We start from the raw sequence: 20,770 nt of genomic DNA, 5'->3' as shown, positions 1-20,770 counted from the left end.
CTTGTCTGGCTGTGAAACGGAGACGCTCAGCCAAGGGACCCGGCGTGACAGGGAACTGGAAGGCTCTGTAAGACGGCCCTGCGGGGAACCTTGCTGTTTCTGATACTAAGGGCCTCCCTCTTATGTTAGAGGCGGCAGATCTGCACGGTTATGGGAAACTTATGAACACGAGTAGGAAGTTACGATTGTGGTCGTACTTTCCATCAGAGTAAGCTGGTTTAGAGTGGTCAGCGTGAGTCTTCTCAGGCTGAGGCAGAGATCTCCTCTGTAGGTGAGAGGACAGTGTTCTAATTATACCCCTTACACCCCGCAGTTAGGGCTCACTGCAAGTAGCTCTGTCCTCTGATGAATTCTGCAGGCCGAGGCCGCTGCTATTGGCAGGGAAACCGTGAGCCACCAGCTGTGTTAGCACCTGCAGGTGAATGGCGTCCCCTTCCTAAGGGCGAAGGGGCCAGAAAAACACAGCCCCACAGTTTGCTGCTATCAAAAAAGAAGTCCCAGAAGTCTGCTGATCAAAGCAAGCACGTGACTTCTTTCCTGGCAGGTATTGCTCTGGGCATAGCCCTCCAGCTCTTCCAAGCACCTGGAGACCTGCTGAGCTCAGGCAGGCTCTGCTGCGTGAGAAGTCAGGGTATGTAAGTGGTGGTTTGAGGTTTGTAGTGCTTTAGCATTGCAATGCTACTTTCTGTTTTAAAGGTTTGATGCTATATTTAAGAAAGCATGCTCAGTAAATATTAGAACCTCTGAGTGAAAACATGGCTGAGATAAACGTGCTTTTTCTTCTTGTTGAGCTTCCATGACTTTAATATGTCAATAAGGGTAACTTTTGCTTCTCTGCGGTGCACACTAGCTAAGCAAGCATAAAAAGTTTTTAGATCTGGTCTGTGGAGAACTAGGGGTGCAAGATTCTGAGTATAAGGTACATCAAAAAGAAAAATGAACGTGAGGCAGAGTGGAAAGGGGAAATGCCTGAGCTGTTTCAGAATGTGTGCTCAATTCACTGCTTATTTTCCTGGTGTCTCAAATGATTTTACAAATGCTAGCTACAAGCAGACTGCTGACAAGCATCAACAGATGTAGATGATAATAAAATACAGTTTGGAGGCTCTGCAGAAATGATGCTTGTTCTTAACCATATTTTTCCTGCCTCTTCTTGAAGTACTTTCTGTCCTAATGTTTTCTTTGACCCTGCTATGGCAGCATCGCAGCGGAACCCTTGCAGGTTTTTAGGAGGAACCAGAAGTTGTTTTTCACAGTTACGAGTTCTGCATGAATCTCCTGTTGCTTTTTCTTGACTTGCCATTTGATAGCTTTGGAACGAAAGTGTTTTATAGATATTAATTAAAATAAGCTTGCGTAACTGTATATGTTTTGCCAGGCTGGAGCCATGGTGTTGATAGTTGTACACCTAACAATGCAAATGCTGCTGAGCATAGTGCTTATCAGTTGTCAGACCATTGATTAATCTGCCTGGGAATTGCAAGTATTGCTTCATAAACAAATCAGCTGAAGTCGCTCCGCAGGTCTAACCCAGAAATCTGTTTGACTCATACATCTGTATGTACAGAACTGTTCTTAACGGGCCAGAAGAAGAAAAAAAGCAAAGTTTTGCCTGTGGTTTGTTTGCATGGCACTAAAGGCATTGCCCTCTGCTGGCTTTGTCCCAGCTGGGCTGAAAGCAGTTTCATTAGGTTTACATCTTCAAGTGAGGAAAGGGATTTGGAATAGCCCTCTGCACTGATTTCTCTGGCTGCTTGGTAGGAATCTTCTTGGAGAGGTCATGCAGAAGTTAATCGTTTTCAGTATTTACTAATTAATATTCAACATTTTCTGCATCATAACTCTTAAGTTCCCTGGGTAGCAGGTCCTCTGTGCTTGCCAAATGCATAGGTATCATCTCACGCTTTAGGTAAGTAGGGTTCAGTGCCTAGTCTTATTCCCTCCCGTTACCCCAGTAAGTGTAATTTTGCAGGCAGTTGGAAGATATCTCATGTACCATTTAGCCTTTGATTTGGGAAACCTGAATTAATCCTGTGTCTCTTTGCTGGAGCAAGAAAATCTGTAAAAGTCCTGGCTGAACTCCATGGTACTGTGGGACTTCACAAGTCAGACTGCAGAGCTTTATTTCGCACAATAATTTAAGGCATGAAAGGCTTCTAGTTCTGTTTGGAAATTGTTTATGTGAATCTATAACTTGCACTATGCTTGCAGGAGTTTGCCATTCTGACTTGACTGTGTTATCACAGATTAGCCTTATTGCTTTGTAACACAACAGTGTAAATAGCAATGTAGCACAGGTTGCCCGCTGAAGAGCGGTTTCATTATGATTTAGTTGGAAAAGCAGTGTGGGGATTCCATAGCCCTGCCTGTGTCTGGTTTGCCTTGGGGTCTTGAGAGTTGGATCATTACATTCTGGAGTCCAGCAGCATAAAGATTGGACAGCACAGCATTTTAGCCTGGAAAGCACTTTCTTGTCTTTTGTCAAACAATACAATGTTGTTGTAATAGAGGAAAAAGAATACCTTTGGTGGCCCAGGGACTTGTGGTGCCTTGTGTGCAAGCTAAAACCCGCTGTCTGTCTGCTCAGTGAGTGCGATGGGACTTCCCAGCACTGGGAAATGATGTTTCAGCTGCACTGACAGACCTAGCGCTCAGGTTTTCTCTGCCTAAGAAACTTCATGCTAACTGGGATTGGAATTGCCCTCTGATGCTCTGGTTTAACTTCACTTGTTCCTGAAAGTGAAGGCTGTTAGGTTGATTAGCTGGTTGATTAGCAGAGTACTTAATGCTACTGATGTCAAAAAGCTGGACGGATTTAAACAGTTTTGGTGTAGATGAGGAAAAAAATATTTTGTATATAGTTACATTTGCTTGAAACTTCTGCAGGACAAAATATGCAAGGAGAAACAGGACGTTCATATTACAGCACTTAAAGGCTGTGCAAGAATTGTTTTCAGCTGTGAAGAGGTAGGTAGGCTTTGACTGCTGATCTGAGAGAGGGCTGAGTGGGCTTTGATTAGGAAACTGTGTGCCATGCCTGTAAATGCATGGAAAGGACAACATTTCCTCCCAGGTGAAGCGAAATGAGCAGAGTAGAAGGAGGAATCCTATTATGCATTTCACAAAAAACATGAGCAAAACTCAAGATCTGACTCTTAATCACCCTATTTAAATTTCCTCCTCTTTACAGATAGGGAAATTTGGGCACAAGCAGATAATGAGACTCGCGCTTCTTCTTTGCTCACCCTTTGGTCATATTCAGACAGAAATCTCCATGTGGGAGTGGAGCGTATCACTGAACAGGGGGATTTTTGTGAGGCTGGGATGTTGGCTGGTTGCACTGACTCATGCACTAGAATGACTCTGGTGTAGAATTTCTGTTTCCATAGACTCAATGTACATACCTGCTCTGACTGTAGAAACAGACAAGTGAAAAACACCACTTGTGCAGCACTTAAAGCTACAGCTGTTGAGATTTTGAGTAAGATGATGTTATCTTCCTTATAAGAACAGTATTTCAAAGAGTAGGTTTCCTTCTGGAAGCCTCTGAAGGGAAGAGCAGCTCACTCTGCAATTAACATGACAACTGAATTTGGATAAAGCTGTGACATTTTCTTCCTCACAACTTCTTGAATTCCTTTGTGATGTTGCTGAAGGCATGTGTGTTCCTTTTCCCTTTATCTCGCTAAATATCCCCCTGTGGTATGGAAATATGTGAGTTTTTCCACTCCCATACTGACCTGTGGATTCTAATCTTGCATGCCCAGCTTAATTCCTGTGCTGTTTTTCATGAAATGCGGGCTCATCATCCTCTGCCACAGCAGTTAAATACAAATTGTTAGTTTGACAACAACAGCGGATTTCTTCCTCCAGGAAAAAGAGAACTATGGACAACAATCTGGAAAAGCTTTTGAGCATCTTTCAAAGCGTTGATTCTTCTGTTTCCATTCCATTCTGTGGGACAAAACTGCTAATTCTTGGACTGTGTCTCAGTCAACTGCCCAAAAGTCATTTATTTGGTGTTTAGCTTGTATTTCTGCTGTATTTAGGAGTGCTGTTATGAAGCCTGCTGCGTTAGGTAACGTGTAAGGATAATACATGAGGATAGAGAAGAGGAGTAGAGGAGTGAACTTTACCCCTTGGATGCAGCTCCAGGCAGCTGTGCTGTGGGATGGCTTCTGCATGAAGTAAGCAGTCTGGCTGCTTCAGTCCTGTCCTGCGTGCTGCTTTGAGACTCTGTACCATAATGCAGTTCTGGCCATGCCTAAAACACTGCCTTTAGATGCTGCTTGCACCTCTGCATGCTTCAGTGAAATGGAAAGTATTGCACAACAGAAAAAGTTACATTTTGATTTGAACTCTAACCTGCACATGCTAATTTTGCCTGTTGGACTGTTGGCTTTCTTCATTTTTTTTGGTAGATCTACCTTCATTTTTTTGTCTGAATAAACGGAGGAAAAATAGCTCATATACTGTTAACATGGGCAGTACTGCAGTAGTTAAGGCTATCACACAGGTGGCCTAAAGCGTACGTCTGTAACAATGCATGTGTTCACAGGTTTCTAGCTGAGGCTCCTTGTGATCAGCATTTTTGTTGGAGTCTTCAGGTGTCACGTAGTATGTGCCCAAACAAAACAATCTACATGTCATCCTCATCTGTGAACACTGTTTAAATTCCTTGTGATGCTCCAATTCTGATAAAGGCAAGAAGTTCCGTGCCCTGAGCTCGTGGTTGGGTTAACCCTCACTCTGCATCCTTCGCTGCCCCTGCATGCAGTAGCAGTGATGCACACCAACAGTCCTTGCAGCCCAGCTCCGGGTTGATCCTTAAGTTTCCATCCTGAATACGCTGCAAATGAAGTGATAGTCTTGCAGTGAACTCAGGAGGGGAATGTTGTTTAAAAAACAGGCCTCGCCATGCCATGCACTCCTCCTCAGGGAAATGTGATTTTTATCTGATGTTCTTACAGCGTTGTCACTTGTCCTCCCTCCCACCTAAACCGGAAGAGGGATGGGAGAGCATGAAACCTGTTTGAGCACTGCTAGCTGGTAAATAACATTCTGAGCTGCAGAACTATTAGCCTTATCTTCTGCGCAGCTTCTTACTCAATTTCAAGTCCTACTGACAGTTCTGAAGTGCTAGCAGCAATGCCATGCATTTGCATTTCATTTGCAGCACATCCTCTGCTTGGTGTGGCTGCCCAGACCTACCTTCTATCCGTGAATATGTACCTAAACTGAGTTGAAACCTATGCTGCAAATCTGTATACAGAAAATATTAAATAACATCTGTCAGCTCAAGGAAAATATGGAGCTGAGATATTGCCACATTCCATGACAGTGCTTTTTGTGGAAACTCTTTGAATGCTTTAAAAGAAAATAGGGCCATAGCGATAGAGGCTTTTCTCAGTAGGCGCAGCAAGGAGAGACAGTGTTTACAGAAATCAAGCAGTCGGGTGAATGAGATTGCAGGGAGGTGTGTGTGTGTCAGTTCTTGAAGTGACAGGATGCTGTGCTCTTTCTTATGCGTTACAAGGTAAGTGTAAAAAAAAGATGCATCGCGGAGAAACTGGGATAAAAGTGGTTGTGGAGAACCAAATCTGTAGCACTGCTCCAGTGCTTGTGGCCACATCACAAATCTTTTCATCGCTGGAAGGGGAGATCTCGGAGTATTTTAAACTAACACGTCTTTTTGTCACCTTGCAGGGCTTTCTGTGCGGCACTTGACCAGCTGCTATGAGCTTGCTACACAGTGATAGCAGCTGTGGGGCCCGAGACATGGATGGCGGCTGCTGCGCGGCCATGGCCAGCGCCTGCAGCGGGGGAGCAAAAGAAGACAGTGTGAGCGTCGGCAGCGGGACCGGCAACCCGCCCAGCTCCTTCACGGAAGAGACGCAGGGATACGACGTGGAGTTCGATCCGCCCTTGGAAAGCAAATATGAGTGTCCCATCTGTTTGATGGCCCTTCGGGAAGCAGTGCAGACGCCGTGTGGGCATCGTTTCTGCAAAGGCTGCATTGTCAAATCAATAAGGTAAAGGCAGACTTATGGAACTTATTCTTAACAAGTCACTTGACGGAGTAAACGTTAGATAAAAATAGTAACTTATTTGGAGGATTTGGCGATGGCTACCAGGTCCTTTCTTCAGTCCAGGATTGTAAACCTTGTCTTCTTACAGAATCACAGAATGGCCAGGGTTGGAAGGGACCTCAAGGATCAGGGATCTCCAATGCCCCTGCCACGTGCAGGGCCACCAACCTGTCCATTTAATACTAGACAAGGCTGTCTGGGGTCCCATCCAACCTGGCCTTGAACACCTCCAGGAAAGGGATGTCCACAACCTCTCTGGGCAGCCTGTTCCAGCACCTTACCCCTCTCATAGTAAAGAACTTCCCCCTGACATCCAACTTAAATCTTCCCTCCCTCAACTTAAAACCATTTCCCCTTGTCCTGCTGTTATCTACCCTTTCAAAGAGTTGATTTCTCCTCCTGTTTGTAGGCTCCCTTTAGGTACTCTCCCTGTGAGTGTTTAGGTAACTACAAGCAACTACTGGCAGCGTGGTTTCTTGGCACAGATGTGTCAATTTGTGCTTTCAGTTCTCCCCCTTGCAATCTACTTCCTTGTTGGGCTGGAGAATGTAGTGAGGAAATAGTCTGGAACAAAGAGTTGAGAGAGGAAGCTGTTGTATGAAGGGGTGGGAAAAAAGATGAAGGCAAGAATAGGTTGAACTTGTAACAGTAGATGCTTCAAAGGGGAAGGGAAGGCAGAGAGCATGCTGACTTGTAGACTATACTTCCCTCAGATGTGGAGTACAGTCATCACTGTCCTACCTATGCCTCTGAGTATTAAACCTCATTGATAAAAAGTTAGATATTACTATATTTTTGATTCTTGACCCAAGCCAGATTTCTTACTTATGGATCTCTCCTTTAGCTCAAATGTCAAGGTGCTTTAGTAGGAGTCTTAATTGTGTGACCCACATAGGGAATTGGTTAATTTCCCAAATCACTTTGTGTGCCTTTGTGCATAAAATCAGACGGTCTTCTATGTTGCTTTAAAATGTATTTTATTTTTCTCATGCGGTTGTTTTTAGCATGCAAAATGGACAATACTTTCTTGTTTAGATTTCACATACATTTATCCCTAGTTCTATTTTCTTTATCCATAGCTCATCATTTTTAGCTCACTAAATTAATAGCGTGCCAGCAGCAATGTTCTCTGAAGGCATTATTCTATGGGCTTCTCTGTAATTTCAGGCTGATACTAATGTATTTCTTCACAATATCCCTTTTAGATGGAGGAGGAAGGTGTTGGAGCTCAGTAAAAGGTGAACCTAATTTTGCATTCCTTACTGATGGCAGAAGAGCGGGTTATTCTCTAGAGAGCACGAAACTCTGTTTGCAGCTCAGCTTTTTAACATTAATTTCATCAGCATTTCTGAGAAAAGGATGCAAGTTCATTATTCAAAAAATGCAGAGTTGTTCACACATGAAAAGTGACTCCCCTGTGTGTACTGCAAAGGAGGCTCAGAGATGCTCAGTTCTCTGGTAACCTTGCCATGAAATCATCTCGCTCCCTTGGTCTCTTGCCTCATTTCCTACTTCTGGAGAAGGGAAAAAATAAGTCAGATCTTACCCAACTGCATTACTCAATGTCATTCATGTCAGCCAAGAGCATGGAAGAAAGCAAAAATGAAACTAAACCTGTCAGCTTTAACTGTAGGTATCCAGTTTCCTGTGCATAAGCAGATGGCTTCAATTTCTGGCCTTTGCTTCACATGTTCCAACATAAATTATTTCAAGTGGTTGTGATGCATGAATTCATGCGTGCTTGTAAGCATCAAATTAGACTTCCATAGTAATAAAAGCTACTACATTGTGGAATTCCTTATTTGCTTTCTCTGTGTTTTATGATGTTTGTTTGCTTTGCAGTAGTAGTATTTATATTCTTCTTTAATTTGGGAATTGCTGGAAGAATGAAAAGATAAGGAATCTGTAAGCCTTTGAATGGGAGGATGATGCCTACAAATTCTGAAAGTACATCAGTCGGTACTGAGTGTCAGAAATCTTTGTTCACCAGTCATTTCAAAGATAATCAAGCTGGGTCTCTTCCAGCCTTTTAGATCTTCTGTAGTGATCTTGTTTTCTATCTTCTGTTGCAGAGCTGTGTAGATGGTCACTGGTAGAATTTACCATTGTGTTTAGTGAGGAACTGCAGTAAGCTTGTGTTCAGAACAGAGCATCTCATTACAGAAATTCCTTTCTTAAATCTCACGCTTGGGAAATGGTTTCCCTTCTTTTAATTAGTGGAGTATTTGTTCTGCTCAAAGTTTTTGGATCTATAAATAATAAACAGGAGTTTTTCCTTTTTTTATCCTCTTTTTCCCCTTTGTACTCAATCTCTGGAATTACTACAGGCAATTTCAATGAATGCTGATCAAGGGTGGCAAGTATTCCTTGTCTTGGAGACTGTAGATCATCACTGTGATATTTCAGATGTTTCAGTAACAGTAAATATTTTCCCTCATTCCCCACCAGCATCCATCTTTGGGATTCAGCAAGCAGTTGTGAAAGCAGAACTGGGAACTTGAAGTGCCAGACCATTCTGAGTTGCTGAATTGGGATGTGTGGATTGAGCTATTGATTTGTATTGTCCTTGTAGTATCCACAGTCCAACACTGATCTGGAGTTCTTAGTGTCTACAGTACAATATTGATGAATGTCACTGAGAAGTTTATACAGAACTAAAAGGGGCATGGAAAGTGATTTTTACACTAAGTGCTATTTTTTCCCATTAAGTGATCATCATAACATTTATTTGGAAAAAATGCTTCTATTTCATCCCCTCTTCCCTTCTGTACTGGCTGAGTGAGCACTGAGGATTAAGTGATACAAGGTGGATGGATGGTTGTTGGACAGGAAGTTGCTGAGCAGATGCTTCTTGTGGCATAGACAACAGTTGCAGTTGCCCATGCTGAAGAAACTAGCTGCAGCTAGAAAGATTTTTATGAAAAGAATAAGGAGGGGGTGGGGAAGGGGCGCTTTTAAGCACTGAAGTCTTAGATCTTGCAATGAGAAGGGCATGGTTACACCACATGGGTTTGATCGCAGTGTTTGCTTCCCAGCAAACCTTGGCAGCCTGGAGTGCCTTAAAGCACAGTGAGTCACGATAGTGAAGAAGCTTAACTGCTTTAGTAACTACAAATAATAGTTTACAAATATTGCTGCCTACAAAGTAGTTGATGAGAAATTTTAGGAAAACTAAGTTCAGATGCAATAGCTAATTAAACTTCGTACTAGTCTCCTCCTTTATCTTATGCCAAAGCAACTTAAGGCTTGTAGTGGGGCTCACCAAATTTCAGAAGCTTCTTTATCAGATCAGTGAATTATGAGTTGAGAAGGAGCAGCAGTGAAAGCTTTGGGTGCTAGTAGTTCATTAAATGACTCACGTGCCTCCAATTAAAGCACGTGCAGACTGTTTTGTTTATAAGCTAAACCTATTAGTTGTTAATCACAGAGCAGATATTTCTTCAAAATAAGTTATTTCTGCCTTTTCATAGAAAATTCATTCTTACTTTACTGTTAAACTGTACCAGGAGATCTGGTAATCATTATATGTAATGAATATGCTCTTATCATTCGTGTGGAGAAGTCAAGCTGCTGCTGTACTGGCAGGCCTACCAAACCACCACTGCACTGCATTAAGTGAGAGGTAGTTGTGACTAAGGTGTACCTATCAAGAAGTGACTGCCTGTAGATGGTGTGCGATCTGGGGGAACGCTTTTGGTTCGTGATAAAGATCAGCACATTGCTCAGGGAGCTGTGAAATGAAGTGGCTTGCTAGGTATCTTCTTTTTTCCATTTGCTTACGATCACGACTGTCAGACTTGTGGTGAGCAACTCTTGTAAGCCAAACCTAGGAAAGGAAGTTCATTGTCATTTTCTAAACTCTGATTGTTACCCCCACTTCCTCTGGCAGCATTACTGATGAAGGAGTGCTGACCAATTATTTCCTTTTCCAGCAAAGAGCACAAATTCCCTCCTGTCCTCCACAGCACACTGAGTTCTACTTCCCCCTCACACTTGCAAGCAGTAATAATGAATGGCCTTTGATCTTTGCAGCACAAGCATGCTCTCACATTTTCCCACCCCATGGGTTTTTCCGTATTATTGCTATTTCCAGTTGAGGAAAAAGATAGAATCATAAAATATCCCAAGCTGGAAGGGTCCCACAAGGATCATTGAGTCCAACTCATGGCTTTGCACAGGACCACCCATAATACAAACCCTATTTGTCGTTGTCCAAACACTCCTTGAACTGTGGCAGCTTGGGGCTGTGACCACAGCCCTGGGAAGTCTGTTCCAGTGCCTGACCACCCTCTGGTGAAGAACCTTTTGCTAATACCCAACCTGAGCCTTCCCAGATGCAGCTCTGTGCAAGCAGACAGAGCCTTGCGAAGTGTTTACAGGCTGTGAGTTTCCTTGTGCAAATTGCATGCACCAATGCTTCACCATTGGACTCCAGAACCATCACTTAGCAATGACTGTCTGGTTGTAATGACTTCAGGTACAATAACCAATTCCAAATCCAGCACTGTTTTCATAGTTCTTAGTAACTTCTGTGTCAGGAGTTCTTTACCTGTGTTGCTGTATAAATACATAAATTGAAGGATGACCAACTTATCAAGTGATTATACAAAAAAAAGCAGAGAAATGGCTCTTCAGAAAGTTCTGTGAAATAAGTTAATCCAGAAAAGATTGCTTTCTGTCTCAGCAATGATCTCCTTGGCTGCTCATAAAGTGAGAAAGGAGGGAGAGAATGCCTAAGAATCTTTAAAGGACTGTTTTGGAATAGTATGTGAAATATTCTTTCGTGTTTCTGTAAGTACTTCACACAGCTGAAATGAGGCTATAAGTTCTCGAGTTCTCTACATCCTCCACAAGCTTATTTCCAGGGTATCTATCATGTCATTTGAGCAATTAAAAGCTACTGAGTTAGAACAGCTCTGCGATCTCAATAGTACTACCTCAAATGAAACTTTATGCTGTCAGTTTTTCTAACTGATGTTGCATACTTTCTGGTTATTGTCGCATAAATGCCTTTGTTTTCCAGTAATTTATTCATGTGTTATTACCTGGCTGCTAATGTCTTGGTAGTGTAAAAATATTTTAAATTAAGGGCAAAAGAAACTCAAAATCCTTTTCCTGTCTTTCTGTCATTGTAGAGATGCGGGTCACAAATGTCCAGTAGACAATGAAATTCTACTTGAAAATCAACTTTTTCCAGACAACTTTGCTAAACGGGAAATCCTTTCATTAACTGTTAAGTGTCCCAACAAGGGCTGCTGTATGAAGATGGAGCTGAGACATTTAGAGGTGAGAGTTAGATCTGACCATACGGAACCTTGTTTTTATGGATGAGGAAAAATTCAGACTTAACATAAGGGGTCATACCTGTTCATACTGATTCCATTCATTTAAGCCTACAGCTGGATGTTTGGTTTTGTTCTGATGAGCATGTAGTTGTAATTAGGTGGTTCTTAAAAAAAAAAAAAAAACCAACCTGGAGTATGTGACATTGTAGTAATGCACCTCACTTCTTGGGGTCATTCCTGTTTGTCTTTCCATCAGCTTCATCTGTACTTCATACTAGTTTACTAGTTCCTTGAAGTCAGTGTAACATTTCCTTCAAAGCAGTAGATGTTAGTTTTGAAATAATTGTTTTAGAAAATAACACCCAAATTGTAAGGAAAAGAAGAAAAAAAAAAAAAACAAGCTGAATTTTAGCAGTGAGCGTTCTTAAAGCTTGGAATATGTGAAGTCCTGATCTTGGCCACAGAACATGGACATGCCCTCAGTGAAGTCGGTGTAAGTGTATATAAGGGTTTTCTTGGAAAAAAAGAAGGAAGGGTTGCTGTTTGTTCCTCCTGTGCTGTGCCTTATCTGAAAAGCAAACAAGTTAGCCCTTGTTTTCAGTATCAAATCTCTTTTCTCCGTGTTCAGGAGCACCAGTTGCATTGTGATTTCACCGCTGTGGAATGCCCACAGTGCCAAGGAGCCTTTCAGAAGAATCACCTGAAAGAGCATATGACACAGGAGTGTCCCCGGCGTCAAGTGTGCTGTCCAAACTGTGCCACATCTATGGCTTATGAAGATAAAGAGGTACTTAGCAGGAGTCTTTCAGCCTCCATTCATATGGGTTTGCTCATGAATGTGACATCGTGGTCTCGTAGAAAGAAAGAAAGAAAGGCTTTGGTGTAGAAGAGCTCCTTGAACTGCACAGGGGAGAAGCTCTGAACGCCAGGGCTCTTATGTGGGAACCTTGCGGTGTGAAAAGATGTGTCTCACAGTGGTTGCTTTTTGGCCTTGGCATCAGAGAGGGGCAGTACCTACTGGCAAAGTAATATACAAAACAATATTCCACACTTACAGTTTGTATGCCTGGCAGAGAGGATCAGGAAGTGCATCTTCTGGGGATACCTGCTAACACATGAGAACAGGATCATTTCAAAGTTCTTCTCCTAGCTCTACTTTTTTAACTTTATTTCACAGTTGCATTCAACTTTAAAATATCTTGTCAGAAGTGATTAACATTCTTTTGAATTGCATAATGTTATTAATTTGTTTTCCTCTATTGCTGTTTGTTAACAGCTTCATGACCAAACCTGCCCTCTTGCCAATGTATTCTGTGAATATTGCAACACAATGCTCATCAGGCAGCAGGTAAGAAACTACTTTTTTTTTGTGCTTACTCTGGAAATCTGCAAATCTTAATCTGCAAATCTTAATATGTTTTGTACTTAGAATGCTGCTTTAATCATGGAATGCCTTAGATAGACCTCCGAGATGATCTAGTTCCAGCGCTCTGCCCTGGGCAGACTTGCCAACCACTGCATCAAGCACTCGGTCAGGCTGCCCAGGGCCCCATGCAGCCAGGCCTTGGACACCTCCGGGGTTGGGGCGGCTGCTGTTTCCATGGGCAGCAGTGCCAGCATGGTTATGTGATTGAAGGGTTTCACACACACTTACTGAAATAGATCTCTCTTAAGGAGAATGAGCTTACTCCCCAAGGATACCTCTGCTTGAAGGAAATGCAGGTGTTCTCTGCAGAGTGTAAGCAAACATATAAAGGTAAATACAAGCATGTTTGTCCTTAAGATAGCTGTGCTGCGGCCATTTCTTTACAGAACAGCTTTTGTATTTTTCACAATCTCAAATTAAATCTGAAGAAATGGTTTCTCTCCTGGCTATTAAATCTCTCCTCATCTCTCTGAAGAAGTTGCATCCACTGCAGGTGTAATACTGATTTAAATGCTGCTAAGAGGCAAACATAACTTCAGATTCTATAGTTTTGCAGTTTGTTATTTAACAGAGAATGCAAAAACAGATTAGTAAATGACCTATACTGAGCTTATAAACAAGTCTTTTGCCTGAGAAACCTGAAATTATCCTTAGTTCTGGTTAGGGCTGGCAAGGCCTCAGCTGAAGCTGTCCAGCTTTTGGGGTGAGGATGGACAGGGAGAATTTGGAGTGATGACAAAACTGGGTCTGTAAAACATGGAGTGTAAGAAAGATTGAAGTAATGTGGTCTTATTGAGAAGATAATAAGGAAGAGCAACACAGCTATTTCTAAGTACATGTAAATAGTGCTTCAGAAGGGAAAGTAGACTGTGATCTAGCTTGAGTTTAGGCTAGAACAAAGGCTTATGTTCAAGAGAGGTAATGTTTTCTGATGCATAACCTAAATACTAAGTCAGTGAAGTAGTGAGTGAAGTACGTGTAAGGAGGATGTTGAATTTTTATCACACACTCTTGTTTAAAGTTTCCCTATTTCTCAAATAATGACACAAAAATAAATTGATTTTACTTCAGGTACATATACTGAAATAGGGCAAGTTGGACTGTGATGATGTTATAAAGAGAATACTCTTGATGGGGAAAACTCATTTCAAATCTGATTTGTTTTAGATGCCCAACCATTATGATAATGATTGTCCTACTGCCCCAGTACCATGCTTTTACAGTGCCTTTGGGTGTCCTGAAAAGGTAAGCCTTGTCAGAAGCGTGAGCTGCAGTTGTTTTGCATGGCTCTTTGTCTGTTCCTATTGTCTCTTCTACCAACCCAAATCTTCAGTGATTGGTGGAGTTGGTTATTTGGAGGCATTCTAATTCCAAAGCATGGCATGTTGATCCAGTGCTTTTCAAAAATCCTTTTAAGTTTAGAGAACTTGAATGTGTACCTGATGAACATATATTATTCCATGAGTGTGTTCTCAACTTTTAGTGAAAGTAACTTTTAACATTTCTTACAAAGTTCTGACCAAATACAGTTATGACTTTTTAGGTTTGGTAAAGACAATTTGAGAATATTTTAAATATGATTAAATTCCAAAGCTACTTAATCTAGTGTCAGTGGTTTATGGGTTGGTTCTGCCTGGTTCTGAGTCTAGCAGGGTGAGGGGGACCCACGGACTCATGCCCTGGAAAAGGGGACTCATAGAATGACTTGAGTTGGAAGGGATCTCAAGGGTCATGAATCTCCAATTGGCAGGGCTGCCAACCTCCAGATTTAATACTGGACCAGGCTGTCCAGGGCCCCATCCAGCCTGGCCCTGAACACCTCCAGGGACGTGGCATCCACAGTCTCTCTGGGCAGCCTGTTCCAGCACCTCACTGCTCTCATAGTAAAGAATTTCTCCCTGACATCCAACCTAAATCCTCCCTCCTTCAACTTAAAACTGTTTCCCCTTGTCCTACTGTTATCTACCCTTTCAAAGAGTTGATTCCTCTCCTGTTTGTAGGCTCCCTTTAGGTACTGGAAGGCTGCAGTGAGGTCACCCCGCAGCCTTTCTGCTCCAGGCTGAACAAGCCCAGGTCCCTCAGCCTGTCCTCAGAGAAGAGGTGCTCTAGCCCTCTCATTAACTTTGTGGCCCTTCTCTGGACCCTCCCCAACAGTTCCCTGTCTTTCTTGTATTGGGGGCCCCAGACCACAAGGTAGTATCCAGATGGGGCCTCATGAGGGCAGAGTAGAGAGGGACAAATCAACCTCCCTAGTCCCTCCTGGGCCATTAAAAAAAAAAAAAAAAAAGGGGAAAGGGTAAGGAGGGAGGTGGGCCTAAAAACAAAACAGCAGCAATAATCTGAAGGAGAAACAAACTAATTTACTAAATAAGATAATAGAATGCAAGATAACATAGTATGGTACAATATAATTAGAATTAAAGCTAATAAATAAAATGAGAATGTCTGAAGGCTTTACTGTAATACCGAGGCGAGATGTTTAGCCAGGCTGAGCAGAAGACAAAAAGAACCATCTTGTGATATGCAAACAGTTCTATCTTCTGAACAGAAACAGAACAGCACAAAGTCCTTTGGGGGATGTAGTATGTAGTTGTTCTTCTCTTCTGAGGACTGGGTACCAGGAATGATCCATGATCACAGAATTGGAACATTAACTCTCTAACTCCCAGTGCACTACATGATGTTATGATGTGGAATACCAATAATAAAAACCATAAAACTATGACGGCTGGATATTCTTATTTCTAGTTGTGTAATAACTCTGAAAATTAACTTTCTCATCCTCATGCCATCAGTTCTTATAGGTCTTTATCGTCTGATACCGGAGAGCCATTTCTGCAAACCTACAAAGGAAATGCAATGCTGATTTAGCACATAAATGCTTATTTATTGCTGATGCTTTTTCACCAGGTGTATATTTTGTCAAACAGCATTTGTCCACTGACATTTGAATGTGTTTTCTCATTTATCATAACTGATTTTTGAATTTGAAGCCCTTCATTGGTAATCATATCACCTTTGCTGCTTTGTTGCATTGTTTGTCTTTGACTTGCGTTCTGGCTTTTCTCAAACAGGACTTGTACAAATAAATAAAAATCAAACTTTAGAACCATATTTAGGATGTGATTAACGTGTGATAGATTCTTAATGCTACATCTCTTAAATCCTAGATGCAGAGGAACGAGCTGGCACGACACATGCAGGAATTCACTCAGGTTCACATGAGAATGATGGCTCAGAGCATTCAAAATATCAGTGTTACTGCTACAAACCCTGTACCCTTTATCAACGGCCTACCATTTGAGCCTGCCCTCTTCTCCCATGTGTCACATGCCCCATATAATTGTAATCCAGAAGTTGAAAACTTTAAAGAAACTATTCAGCAATTGGAAGGTCGTCTGGTGAGACAAGATCACCAAATCAGAGAACTCATAGCAAAGATGGAGACGCAAAACACTCACATGGCAGAACTCAAACGTACTATCCGAAATTTGGAGGGAAAGATTACTGAAATGGAGGCACAACAATGTAATGGTATTTACATCTGGAAGATCGAGAACTTCAGCGGACTTCAGAAAGCCCAGGAAGAAGAGAGACCTGTTGTGATGCACAGTCCTGGCTTCTACACTGGAAAACCTGGCTACAAGCTGTGTTTGCGCCTGCATATCCAGTTACCAAATGCTCAGCGGTGTGCTAATTTTATATCTCTGTTTGTCCACACGATGCAAGGAGAATATGACAGCCATCTGCCTTGGCCTTTCCAAGGCACTATACGACTTTCTATTTTGGATCAATCGGAAGGCCCTGAGAGGCAGAATCATGAAGAAGTAATGGAAGCCAAGCCAGAGTTACTCGCCTTCCAGAGACCAACGATTCATCGCAATCCAAAAGGTTTTGGTTATGTGACTTTCATGCACCTGCAAACTTTGAAGCAAAGAACCTTTGTAAAGGATGATACCCTTCTGGTGCGCTGTGAAGTTCTAACACGTCTAGACTTAAACAGCCTTCGCAGGGAAGGATTTCAAGCTCGCAGTACTGATGGAGCTGCGTAACCAAGTCTTAACTAGAGGGATGGAGATGGAGCCCTGGTCGTACTCTTCCACCACAGATACGTGCATGCTCCACTATCCATATAGGCTGAATAAGATTGTAAATGCTGCCACGGTTATCTGCACTTGAATAGCTCTATGAGGTCGTGTTTGAATACTAGCAGTTGTTCTTTATTGAAGTTATATGCTACTTCTGTAGCAAGCTATCTAAAAGTATGGTTAATCAAAGTTTAACTGCCTACTAGAAAATCTTACTAAAGTACCTACACATTTCTGTTTGGCAAAGTGCAAGTAAATCATGTCAGAAAAGACCTATAAATCTTTGCAGCTCAGTGCCTTGGAGTAGGTACTGCAACAGGGAAATCATAGGTAGGTAAATTAATAAAGATGAGGGTTAGGCTTTTTTTCATGGAGCTTGGGAAAGCTTTGCCTTGGGTGAGATGGTTTCTATATTGACTTACCTAGGATTTTTAATTGCCTATGCTTCTCTTGAAATCTGAAGTCAGGTTAAGGCTTTGCTTACACAACTTAAAACGAGATGCTTCGATCCTTCTTTGCTGCAGTTAGAAGTTGCGTGTCAATATCAAGTCGATAGTAGAATTTCTGAAAGGTAGGTGGTAGGTTGTGAGGAAGGTTAAAGGAGCCAAGCTCTTAGAAATATTTCTAAGATGGTCCAAAAGTGCTACTCCCCACTGCTCTCTATTTTGACGCAAACTTTTGTATGTAAGTGTGTGTGGTTTGTGTTTCAGGCCCAGAATCTCAATTGTCACTAGAGGTAAGTGTAGCGTTAGACTGAGAGGTGTTGTCAGGCAGCGGGTAGGTACATGAGCAAAGGTATACAGTGACTAGACAGGGTTGCAGAATTTTATTGTTGAAATCTAAATTTGAAGCAGTGTTGAACTTGAGAATCTGCGTCTGAGTCATCCCTTCCCTTGATGTTCTGGGTGATACGAGATATATTAATCTCCTCTTAATACTCAGTGGACAGCTGGCCATGTCAGTGTACAGCTGTTGTGGCCATTTCCTGTCCCATTAGACAATAGAACCTTGGGCCTTCTTAACACTTCAGGAGGGAAGAAAAGCCTGTTAATCAGTGTGAGGGGAAAATTGCAGTCCTGTTTGTTCTCAGGAAAAAAGCCTGCCTTCCTTAACAGCTCTTTAACCAAACACTAAGTTCACTAGTTCAAGGATTCACGAGCTTCCTCATGTTGCATGGGTTACTGTTTTCTCTACTTCTTATTTATATGCCATATAAATATTAGTTTTGACCAGTCAAAGCAGAGTAGATAAGTTCACTGGTGCTAATGATTTACCACAGTACTGATAAAGCGTGAAAAGCATGGATCTTTTCCTTCAAAAATAATGAAGAGAAGTCTTGTTCACACCCTAACTGAAGCGTGTGGCCTAAGGCAGAGTAAAGAAGTAAGCCCTGCAGGAGCATCTCTTTTTCCATTATTTCTGCAAACCAGTGAAACAGTGTAGGGATTTGGGATGCTGCAACTTAGAAGACACTGAAAAGCAGCCCAAGTAAGCAGTCCCTTCAAAACAACCTCAAGGAGGTCATCAGTGGGGAAAGTGTATGTAAGTGCATATACTTAATATGCACAAGAGCAAGGAACAAGTACTACAGTACACTGATAAGGGAGACTTCTCCACCTACTTGTAGGAGCTTAGAAGTTGCAGACCTCTATCTTTACTGGTTTGTTCAGTTGAATGCAATGAACCAATTTATTTTGCAGATAGAACCTATTAGCTGCAGAGAGATTGTGTTGCTGCTACTGAATACTGAACTTCTGGCTAATTGTGACAGTCACAAGTGACTTCTTAGTGTATTTGATGTGTTTGGAGGACGAGTGAGCTCATGTTACTCAATAACAGGAAAAAGTCCATGCTTTTCATCTGTCTTTTTAAACCTCTTAAGTCAATTTTATACTGCGTAGTCTCATCCCATTAACTGTATTGTTCCACTGTGTCTCCAGTTAAAGCAGCGTTGGTAGTTCAGCCATTCTCACTGAAAAGCTTTTAATACGTGTAACAGTACTCAGATCTGTGATGGCCAGAAGGCAGTTTTTTGCACTGCACAGTAGTTCTGCAGTCCTTTTCAGGCTGTTAGTTACCCATCTTTTTCCAAGATACTCAAACATTACCATTCTCCTTTTCCTGGGTGGGTCAGGGGAGAAAGGCAGAAGAAGGACTGCTCATTTATAGCAAGAAGAAGCTCTCAGTTCCCTACTCACCCCTGGTGATGATAACAAAAGGGCCCTGTCTGTGCTCTAAGAGTTTATAACGAAGACCCACTAAGTGCATTAATACTTTGCGTTTGAAACTTGTGTTAGGAACTCTCAACTACAACAAACTGAATTCTTGCTTTGAGCCTTTTCTACATTTGATATAGTTCTGCCTCTGGTTGAAACTCAGTTTGGTGGCAGGTTCAGAAGTTTAAATGATTCAGGCTAACATTGTACAATAGCACAACCCAGTAGCAAATAGAATATAATAGAAAGCATGTATTGACCGTGTAAGTAGGAATGCTCAAGTCACTGCTATTCTACTCTTTTCTATTTTGATATTATCCAGTAGAACTGAGTGATGCTAAGCTACTGTAATGCCAGAGTTTTACATAAGCTTTGACAGCTAATGTGCTAAATATTAATTTCTCCTACCCTGAAACATAAATGTTAATGAAACGTTAATTTGTGTATTTGTTCCAGTTCTCTTACTCTTTCCCTATCTTTAACTGCAGTCCCAGTGCTTTCTCTTCCAAATAAGAACAGCATCTTCAGCCAATGGAAAAACTTAGGAGTCTGGATTGGTCCCACCTCACTGTAATTCTCATGACCGTTACCCTTTATTCAAATATTCAAACTTTCCTGAGGTTAGTACTAAGCTGCTCAGTTTCCATATGAAAATATTCTTAATAGCCTCTTTTTTTCCAACCTTACAAATGCGATCGTCTGTTTTGAAAAATCGTTATACCAGGGTGGGTTGAGAACTCCTTAAAAAAGGAAGGGGAATAGCATGCAGCCTTGAGAGTTGTACCTGAAACAAACACAAAAATAGGAGTATTAAGTCAGCTTCCTGTATAATTTCTTCAGGAATGAGGTTCTCTACTTCTGTCATTCTTGATGCTTTGCAGCATTATTAGATCTCAAGGTGTTTTAGTAAGTAAGTGGCTTAGCTTATTTATCTTCTGAATTTCTGTCATCTTGAATGTGTTTCAAGTCAAACTCTTAGTTTATGTATTTGCAAAGCTGCTATGGCACATTTTCCAATTATAATATATTGCAAATGTGTTCTCTTTTTGTCTCTGAATGTCTTCCCCTGCAGGGCAGGGAAAAATTAACTGAAAATGTTGGTATGTGATGTATATGTGGGAACTCAGCATGAGCTACCTAGATGAAGTGATCTCGTGATATGCCTGGTTGGGTTTGCTAGCGAGGGCTTAAACTCGCTAATGAAAGAAATCAGGGTGGCCTTTCTGCTCTTGTCGAGAGAGACTCTCTCATCATCCAGTACCTTAATGATAGACGCAAGAGATTTTCTGGGGTCAGCATTGAAGGTTTGTATTGGTTTCCATTTGAACAGAATTTAAGGTACTCTTGTTCCTTTTAAAATATCAATAAATTAATATATTTTGTAATTAATACACAGCTATATTTCTGACAGGATTTTTTTAAAAATAAAGTAATTAAACCATGCATTGTATGTTACATCTTTATTCAAAGGGAGAGCTGTTTAAAACATTGACTGCTTTAGAACTTGGTTCTTTGTCTTCTGGGTTTCATTTGGTTGAGTTATGTTATATATGCTCTCCATCACTATAAGTCAAAAAAAACAAAAAATGCTGACTTTCAATAGGGAGGAATTGTAGTTCAGAAAGGGTGGTGACAGCTTTAGTCATTGTTACAGTATATTGAAAGG

At 41.6% G+C, this 20,770-nt stretch overlaps 1 protein-coding gene across 1 annotated transcript; it reads left to right on the top strand.

Annotated features, from left to right (window-relative positions):
- Positions 1 to 538: 538 nt before the first annotated feature.
- TRAF6 (TNF receptor associated factor 6) lies at positions 539 to 20,547 on the top strand. Its single transcript, XM_010711258.3, has 7 exons — positions 539 to 631; positions 5,707 to 6,032; positions 11,225 to 11,375; positions 12,003 to 12,161; positions 12,651 to 12,722; positions 13,968 to 14,045; positions 15,971 to 20,547. The coding sequence occupies exons 2-7, from the start codon at positions 5,737 to 5,739 to the stop codon at positions 16,850 to 16,852; spliced, it is 1,638 nt and encodes a 545-aa protein (XP_010709560.1). The 5' UTR covers positions 539 to 631; positions 5,707 to 5,736; the 3' UTR covers positions 16,853 to 20,547.
- Positions 20,548 to 20,770: the final 223 nt, after the last annotated feature.

Source organism: Meleagris gallopavo, chromosome 5 (genome assembly GCF_000146605.3).
Source record: "Meleagris gallopavo isolate NT-WF06-2002-E0010 breed Aviagen turkey brand Nicholas breeding stock chromosome 5, Turkey_5.1, whole genome shotgun sequence".
Taxonomy (NCBI): domain Eukaryota; kingdom Metazoa; phylum Chordata; class Aves; order Galliformes; family Phasianidae; genus Meleagris; species Meleagris gallopavo.
Note: the sequence above shows the minus strand (reverse complement) of the source record. Positions and strands in the feature narration are given on the sequence as shown.

Coding starts and splice junctions, on each gene's coding strand:
- TRAF6 (XM_010711258.3), top strand. CDS start 5,737: ATGAGCTTGCTACACAGTGATAGCAGCTGTGGGGCCCGAGACATGGAT. Junction 11,376..12,002: donor TGGAGCTGAGACATTTAGAG/GTGAGAGTTAGA, acceptor CTCCGTGTTCAG/GAGCACCAGTTGCATTGTGA. Junction 12,723..13,967: donor CAATGCTCATCAGGCAGCAG/GTAAGAAACTAC, acceptor GATTTGTTTTAG/ATGCCCAACCATTATGATAA.